The sequence below is a fragment of the Opisthorchis viverrini genome (assembly GCF_000715545.1).
Source record: "Opisthorchis viverrini unplaced genomic scaffold opera_v5_330, whole genome shotgun sequence".
Classification (NCBI taxonomy): domain Eukaryota; kingdom Metazoa; phylum Platyhelminthes; class Trematoda; order Opisthorchiida; family Opisthorchiidae; genus Opisthorchis; species Opisthorchis viverrini.
This window is the reverse complement of record NW_008751991.1, coordinates 370,666-380,227: the sequence shown is the minus strand read 5'-3', so window position 1 is coordinate 380,227 and position 9,562 is coordinate 370,666. Positions and strand designations below refer to the sequence as shown.

General features: G+C 43.3%; 1 protein-coding gene across 1 annotated transcript in view; it reads right to left on the bottom strand.

Moving 5' to 3' along the window:
• Positions 1 to 8,673, bottom strand: part of T265_15050 (hypothetical protein) — a gene marked incomplete at both ends in the record, with an annotated part of 11,586 nt that extends 2,913 nt beyond the window's left edge. Inside the window, 2 exons of the mRNA XM_009176367.1 lie at positions 7,584 to 7,696; positions 8,652 to 8,673. Coding sequence (XP_009174631.1) covers positions 7,584 to 7,696; positions 8,652 to 8,671 — 133 coding nt within the window. The remainder of the gene's footprint in view (positions 1 to 7,583; positions 7,697 to 8,651) is intronic.
• Between the last annotated feature and the right edge of the window lie 889 nt (positions 8,674 to 9,562).

Genomic DNA, 9,562 nt, shown 5'->3' with positions numbered 1-9,562 from the left:
GATGATGATGATGATGATGATGATGATGTTGATGATGATGATGATGATGATGATGGTGATGATGATGATGAGGATGATGAAGATGATAATGATGATGATGATGATGATGATGTGGATGATGATGATGATGATGATGTTGATGAAATGGTAATGATAAGATGGACGTCGTCCTAGAACGATGCTCCTGTGGCCAAACTAGAACAGAACGGCTTGATTTCTAATTCCTTGTTTACTCACTGGTCTTAAAAGGAAGTTTCCACTAATCAAGCTGAAGAAAACTGTTTTCAGCCTTTCCGTTTTGCGAACGGCTTTCGTACTTTTCGTGCTCCTCAATGGGAGAGTGGATATTAGGCTGTTCGACTGGAAATCCACCAATGAAATATGATCGGTGCTCTGTCCAATCCACGTAGACGTTAGGTCCACTGTCAGCCAGCCATATACAGCCAAACTGTATTCGAGTTTTTATCTGGTGCGTGGTTCCAGCCCCCCACTCCTGAAAATCACGAGACACATGATGCTCAGTAGTCCGAGAACGAATGGAAGGGAGTGTGAATTCCTCATTGATTTTACCACACAGGTAAATTCAAACTGAAGGACGAATTCTGCTCAACAAGTTAGAAAACTTTCAACTATTTTGGTGCTTTTGTAAATGCGAACTAAAACGGAAAATTTCGTAAAGGACGCCATGTGAATTACTACAATGTTCAAAATGATGATATCAACTAAGCGTCTACCCGGTTTTCAAAAAGAAATCGGCGTGTGACACAGACATTCACCGAATGTAATTGAGCAATGAATAAGAAACAAGGAACTACAATCGCTCCGGTATATCATATTGCCTAATTGTGCCTGGATACGCCTAGCTCGGGTGTGTTCACCGATGGTTGATCGAGTGGATGCTCAGCTGTTTGTTCAACCTGGCAGTTAGCTTGCTGATGTTTCGTCACCAATCAACTGTAAATATTCGATCGAGATTTCCTCATGTCAATGAAGCCAATCTACATTGAACACGTGACAAGTACTGTACAGCTGTTTCACCCTTATTGGGATATCATATCAGTAAACTTCATTAGGGAGACTCCGGCCCAGGACCTTTGTTTAAGTGCGAACGAAAAACAGCGTGATTAGCTTTCACTTAGATAGGATAGAGTGCCCAGTTATAGAAACTACGTCACGTGTTCACATATTGAGTGACCTCTCGAGTGACTATTTCTCAGATGAACATTTCACTGATCTAGTAAAATTATCCTTCCTCTGAGCCGCTTACCGAGTGATGATAAAATTAACGGTTGTAGATATGCTTCGATCGATCGGCTCCAATAAGGTTATCGTGCATTGTGACAATGGCTGTCTTTATCCACCTGAGGCCATTTAACTGTGAGAGAGCAGTTCGGTGTGTTTTGTTAACAGAATCCGATGAGCCATCATTATTGGCCCCGATAGTCTTGAAGGTTAGTTCACTTAACAAGAGCACGAACTAAGTTCAGACGAGAGATTCAGCTGGGTTCCCGATGAGCCACTCGGAAGAACAAATGAGTGTATTTCGCTAATTTTGTGCAATTTGGCTTCAGGTGGAACATAAGATTGACGAAAACTCCGGGATACTTTGTGTGACTCTAGCCCCCTCCTCGCAGCCAGAATACCATAACTCCTGATATCTACTAACATGTTGTTACATGCAAATACAACTAAACACGGATCCAAGATACAATGCAGGTGATGACAATTACGAACCGAGGAGAGCAATGTATTGAATATCACACTGAAAAACAGGCGCTTAGAACTGTAGAGGTCACTCATCAGATCACGCGTCACAACCACTCAAACCACGCGACGATTCCCGTCCCACTTGCAACCTTAGCCGACAGCATGTACACTACAAATTCTCATCCATTTTTGTTTACGCGGCTACCAATTGCGTAACGCGCCAGGCTTATGGACTCCTACACACCAGGTCGAGTCGTATTCATTTTCGTGCAAGCATCAAATACGAAGGGACACCCCTCTCTTCACACTGCACACAGTAAACAGGCGTGCAACTAGGCTCAACGCACACTCGCGCGCACAGGACAGGAAGTCAACAGAGCTTCGCAGGTCTCCACGGCCAAACATGGAACACGTGTAGCAGCTATACTGCAGAGAAAACATCTCCCGCGTCCGGAGCTTCACTCAGGAACTTTCAACAAGTGTCCTCAAACGATAAGTCACATTTTGGCTTGTTCAACTTTCGTATTGTATCTAGTTTTATCAAGTGCACCTAGCTATTGTATTCACACATTCTAGTAAGACAGACATTTGTTAATGCTTGTTGCCTTAAGATAATCAACTTAATTAAGTCACAACTAGAGCAATAACGAGGTCAATTGTAGAATTTCACACGACACCTGGGTAAATAGAGCCATATCTCTCTAAAGCAACCAACACGTTTGAATCATTTTTGGGCACCTCTCTTTGTCTCATTTACTCACCTGTGTGGTCATAGCTCACGTCGTCGCTGTGCTCAATTATTTGATGGTTTACTGAGGAAGTTCAACGTTGTAGCTGATATATCAGTGCTGGATAGGCATATCAAACCCTATCAGCTCAAATCCTAAAGTAAACGTCTATCAATATGGATATGATGAATGATGTCAGGGTTCCGCATCTAGCTGCGCTTTCATATAGATGGATCAGTGGTCAGAGCGCGAACTTGCCGACCGAAAATTCCGTGGTTCGAACCGACCTCTGTGGTTCGAACCCGACCTCTGCCTCTCGACTTCCACTGTCTAGGCTTGGGCGACCTGGCAGTATCCCAGCCATCATGCTGCCCTTTGGTCGCATGGTAATTAGGCACTGAAAGGGTTCTACAGCTGAACGATATAGATTATTATCAGGCAGCACGATCTGAATATGTTGCCGTTCCACAGCCTCATGTTCTGTCGAAGCAGATTCGCGTGCCATTCAACCTTCTTCCTTCCCCCGCTTTCGATGAGGGTTTTCTTTCATTTACAAACAGGAAGATGGCACGCCTTAGACGTGACAGCCTTACAAAGAAACTGCACCGATTGGTGGCTTTCATTTATGTCTGAATGCCACATGTTTGGGCAGTCGGTTGCTATCGCAATTTATTCGGTCCGGATATGGACTTCGTCATGTAGCTAAATCCAACAAAAGAGCTCGGTGTAGCTATTCTGCCTCTTCTTTAGTTTTCGTGTTACGTGTCTCCAGGGGGGATTGCTGTCCACAGCTCCACGTTAATAGCAGTGAATTCCAGCAACGAGAATGGCTGGTTGGTAGAGTCACTAATTGGCACTTCAGATATGACTCTATCGATTTCTCAGCTTTATACGTTTTTTCTCTTTGGTAAGGGAATATGTTTTTAATGGCATATAGAGGGTGTGTAATCAGTCAATATCTACTTGAAACGGTCGCCAATGAACACCAAGAATCTAAAAGGAGATTAAGGTCGCAGAGTTTCACAATACTAGTGGAAGGAAAAGCGCCCTCGAGAGTGGAGCCATCTGTCGATCAACGTGAAGGTAAAAACCTCACTTGCAGAATTTCTGAAATGTTAATATCCTGAACCGTTCTCTCAAACGTTCCCAAACATTCTTTGAATATAAAAAAATTGGAAAAACAATGCAGAAAGGTTACTTTGTTTCCGTATTAACCCTCCGTCAGATGCATAGATGAGGCATTTGCACTCTACCCAACGCTATTTGCAAGATTCGTCAGTAGTATACATAGTTAGAGTAGTCGACCACACCACCATGCCTCTTGCAAACGGATGGTCAGCAATCTGACTGATTGCATCCAGAAAGGCTAGAGAGTCACCCATCTGTCAGCATCTGATGTAGAATCGTTTCTACGTATGTCAAACAAAGGTATATCGAAAAACCGATTGTGTGATTGTTCCCTTTGGTAGAATACTCATCGATTCGGACAACTTCACTCGAGTATCAAATTCGGTAATGAGTCGGACAAATTTGAACAAAAACCAGTGTCGACGTTGGGCTCACTATTCCCCTGAGTGAAAATTCGGTTTAAATTTTGGACAGTTGCTTGCAAGTTGGCTTACTGAAACACAATTTGGGCTGATGTGTCTTGAGACTTTTCGTGACATCAATGAGGATCCGATATGAGTGTGATCTTCAGCCGGCTTTTGCCGACATAAGCTAGGAACAAATGAAACTATAAGGTTTGTGAAGTTTTATTCCGTCTAACTGACATTTGGGTTTACAGTTATCTCGGTCTGAAAGGACTGCGATCAATAGAGAATACTTTGACTGGGTTCTTTTAGATTTTCTAGCCCACTTGGGTTTACTCAATGTGGAATGAGTCGTTCCGACTCAAACGCAAAGGTTAAAAAACCCTTGGTTTTTATCATCTCAGTTCCCATTGCATAATTCAAGTGCTCTTCCAGAGCTATTGCCTATTGATTTATCAGTAGAGTCTCCCCTCAAAAAGAAGGAGGTCTATTGTTCGGAAGTGACAAACAAAGGAACTTTGAGAAGGCCTGTACAGGGTTGCAACATGCAAAAGTACACTTTGTTCCTTCTGTATTATCGTGGTAAGTACATACCGAACGAACTTTGGTGTACTTGGTTAATGTTGCACCGTGTGTACCCTTCTACGATAACAGTGAACTTTATACCCATACCTGTGAGTGAGCAGAATGCACCGGTTCTCTTGTGTCTCAAGCATACCCATTGTCATATTCGTCTGGTGTGTGAAATCATTCAGCCTACCGAATGTAGTAGCTTCATTACACGCACAAAAAAAGGAAGCAGAGCGGAAAATTGCGAAATTCTGTCTTCTCAGTTTCATTTCTCTCTCTCCCTCTCGTTACGTTGTTTGTCATTGGTTATCATATCCATCTTTGACCAATCAGTCACTGGACAATTAGCCACATTCAACCAACTTATATGCCAGATGTCGTCCGCTAAGCTGGGCAGTTTGGTTGCGAAAGTTTCTTCACCATCCGCAGTGCCATCATCAGTGACGTCATCAGTCTCAAAGCACTTCCACTAAACCTCACTGATGTCATCGACTCGACTGGTGATGAGGCACTTGAAACCAAATCGCCCAGGTCAGCGAATAAACCAACGATCCTCTGGCCGGCCCAAACTACTAATATTTTTTCAGTTTTAGTATTCGTAAGGGGATTGTCTCACAGTGAACGACGTGTTGCCTAGTGACTACACTTTTGTGAGACGGTTGTTCAAACTATTCGATAGGATTGCTCCAGTAACCACACGCAGTCTACCATGTAACAATAAATCTACCTGTATTCAGCGGGCAAACTCTGATTGTCTGCTAACTCACATCAGTTGCGACGCTGAATCGCGGCCACGTGATCGCCAGCTGGGAATATGTGGCAAACTACGTTGTGTTTGTTCGGTCACCTGATCCGTAAAAAAATGCCTCATTAAAATCTCAGTGTGTTGCATAGAGACATTCTAATCGTAGCTGAACATCTGGGTCTGAGATTTTACATAACAAACAGGTAATGTTCCGGATACCTCATTTCCGCAAAATGCGCCAGTTGCTTTCGTATGTGTTCGCGATTTGTAAGTCACGGAAATAAACCTACTCAAGCTCAGAGGGTTATTGTAAGCAAACAAATAAACGATTATAATCGTGCGAACCCGTTAGGAGGTCACACAATGTTGTGAGGTGTGGAACGCCATCACGATCTAGTCCAACTGAGCATCAGACTGAAACAAATGCTATCGCTAGTCATCGCAATTACTTGTTGAATTTTGCTTTTGATCAAACGTGTTCGGATGCTTTCACCCAGGTCCTAGAGTTATCCAGTGACGCTCGTTTACAGTTCCCCGACTACCCGCAGGCACCGATCTGATCATGCTGCGTTAAGCCTTCGAGATTGGACACCTAACTGTGATTCGATCGAGCTATTCAGTGAATACCATCGTATGTGAACTATGACTTACTATGCCAACTTGCTATCATTTCAGAAAATAACACCTTTAGCTCACTAACTAAAAAAATAAATCAAAAAAGCTTGTAATTTGGTATCTCTTTTACACGTTTTCCACCATCTTTTCTGAGGCGTTTCTCAATCTATCAATTAGTGGTTGCGTCACGTAATATCACTATGCTTCTGGGTCTGGGCAATTCGACCCCCTTTTTTCAGTTCCGCCTCTGCCCGGGGACTGCTTTCAGACGCGAAAAATACGGAGACTATGAGTGCTTGTTTGCAGCGCTGGCCGGCTACATGCTTCATCCTCTCAACTCTCTTCCTCTTTTACAAGCAGTGCCTTGACAAATTGGCGGGTGTCCCCTTGTGCTTTTACACCGGCCTATTTACTTGACTGGGCAAACATAATGTAGACCACATAGTTGTCTGAGAAATACCCTTATTTGGTTTTCACGAGAGACTCAACTGAACCTCTCGTTTATGATATTCTACAACTGAATGTGCTGCGCACAGGCTGCTTCATGATTCAGTTGGAACGATATTCGAGAGATCGTAGCATATTTTCATAAGGGAAAATACTCACAAAGTTGCTGTCGAAGGGTTTTCAGCAATCTTTTGAGTAGTTTCCTTTATGAAAATAGTTGGCTGAGTTCTACATAGAAAGGTATCTACCGTGTGAATAAAGATTATTTGTCAATCTTGATGAAGGCGAGCTGGGTGCTGCGCTCTAGGGCAACCACTTTCGAGTTAATTCTTTCCGCATGCATACAAATAAATGCCATGTTGGTACCAAAGACCGAAAGCTGTTGTGTCTCCGCATGGGCCACAACAGTATCACAATTAATCACCCGGATGATTCAGCTAGACTCGTCTAATCACCACTCAATACCATGTTTGGTTACAAACCCAATTGACCTTCATTCGAATGAAGTCAGGTTCTGGGTCACATAGAACATTCCACATGCTCCCCTGTTCTACGCGCAGAGAAAATCCAGAACATTTTTTAAAGATTACGGGAAGGATGGCAGAGTCCTTCAAGGTTGATCTGCCGCAAAACTGATTCCCTCTCCCTGTTGTTATCATTTTGGCTGTCATGCATTTGGTCCCAAAAAATCACGTGTCTTTTGTGACTAATTGAACATCAGTAGAACCTTTTTAACTGCACAAATTCTGAGATAAAAAGGAATATCTATTTGCGAACACAAAAGGAGGTGTCTGTGGCGTCCTTTGCGGTTTTCGGACCCCAGCATTATTTCGCTAATGGCCACAAAAATACACGGATTCGAAGAGTGTTGTCGTCCATTTTGGAAACATGCTGCACCCTTAGGGGAAGATTTCCCGGAGGGGTGACAAAATTCGGGTGAGTTGTCCTTCGCTGTTGGTTTCATTGAGTAACTTACTCACGGTGGTTGGCACCAACTTTTCCCACCTATAATCCGTATTATATTTTTTTCTCAGCAAAGTTATAAACAAACCGCTCATATGGAAGAGCACACCAAAGTTTGATCGACGCAATATGTGGAAATTTCATCTTACGCTATACTACTTTAGAACTATTAAGTGGACGAAAATAAAATCGACAAATTAGCCGCACCAACGAAGAAACCTTGCATTGTGGGCAACCAAAGACAGACGGATGAAATATCGATGACCAGGAACGTACTTCTTTGACGTCGAATGCACACGACTGTTAGGACGATAACAGTGACAACCACGAAGAACACGACGATGGGAACTGCGACCTCAACCGCCAAGTACGTGCCGTAATGATCGTAGCTGTAATGAAATGGAGAGGAAGGCTGACTCCAGTGCACCCGTTAGTTCTAGATGAAATGAGATGTTCACACACATATATAATCACTTCGTTACAAACGATCAAGATGGTCACCGGAGGTATATAGTCTGGGATATATAGGGACACAGGTGAATGCAGGTGAATATGGGTTTGTGAGTGGTATCACAACGTTACAACGTTAATTTGAACCAGAGACTACCAGTAAGACAGTAGAGGACACGTAGCCACCACTAAAAATGTGTACTGGTTCACTCAACACTACTCTCAAGTAGTGATTTTACGGTTTTTTAGCGGATAGCAGTTTCTCAAATTGTCATAGCACCGTAAACAAAGACATTTGTTGACGTTCTTTGCTCGTTGCGGAGAAATCAACAAAATATGCGCGTCTACTTCCCCAACCATAAATGGTTAGCCAACCAGTTGGTACAGTCCGTCCCATGAGAAATCCTGCCTGTTCATTCAGTGTGAAGGGGCATCGGGTGGTAACAACTCCAAATCAGATTCGCCGGACGAACAAGTGCGGTCACTGGATGCTATGATGTGACTAAAGAGTGAAGACGTGGACACCATCTACTCCCGCGGTTCGGCGACGGCGAAAGATCTTATGGAACTTCGGTTTTGAACAACCGAACGTAGTTTTACTCCATCTATCTTCGTATTGAATTACTGAAGAGTTACAATACAGACTTCTACTCGAACGTGATATTCTTTACAACAGATGTTTCAAATGTGGATCTATGGTACTGATTTCCAACCCATCAGTTTGAACCGAGATGTTTGCTCTGTGTTAATTCTACCATAGCTCGTCGAAAATGGCCGAGTAGGATGGGATTGTGCGTGAATCACCTGAGATAAGCAGAGGCAAAAAATCATCGAAGCCACCAGGACATAATTTCACCCTTGCACCTTGGCGATGGAATATTTTTAATGACTTACTAATATTCCTCCCACTGTGAACTAAAATACGGAATTCAGTGTAATTCTAGCTGTCATTTGTGACGAATATAAGTTGGTCAGCTGGTCCCATGCCACCGTAAGGAAGTACGAAGGTTGGGATACTGCCAGGCAGAGGTCGGGTTCGAACCACGGACCTTCCGGTCAGTGGATCTGCGCTCTAACCACTTGAGCCATCGCGACCACTGTGACGAATGTAGCTCAAGTAAAACCAGTTCTCAATTGTGGATGGCCTTTTTGATCTGCTGATTGACCATAAGTGTTGGTAACGGATGAGGCAGCAAGCTTACTTCAACGAAAACTGAACATGTTAGGACGTTAGGTTTTTTTTACCGGTGTAACACAACGTAAATGTTTTCCGATTGGTGGATAATCCTAATAGAAACCAGCTTACCTGTAATAGCCATAGGTCCCCACACCGTAGTACCTGACTGTTCTAATCGCATAAATAAAAAGGAACAGCTAGGATACATACCTTGACGAGCTCCTTGATTTTCTGTGCGAGACGACAACCGCCAAAATTTAGACGGAACACGAGGACAGTGAGTTGCAAAAGTTGACCAAGGGAATACTGAAGGCTAACATGTCTCCGACAGAACCCCCCCCCCAGTCCGGTCCGAGGTATGCCTTTCGGGGGGAAAACTGATCACTAACACACATGAAACAAAAATCAGTGGCACTAGAAAACTACACCTGTGTTTGCAAGCATTATATTTGATTCAGTTTAAATGGCAATGATAAAACCCATCGAGCCCTGTTACGCTGACCTGAGGGTGCCATTCCTGCCTCGTTTGACTGCATTATGTCACCTAAAGCAAGGGCTTTGTTAAACTATTGAACTAATGCAGTTTTGATAGCCTGGTGTAAAATAAGCAGTGGGAAATTCCACTCTC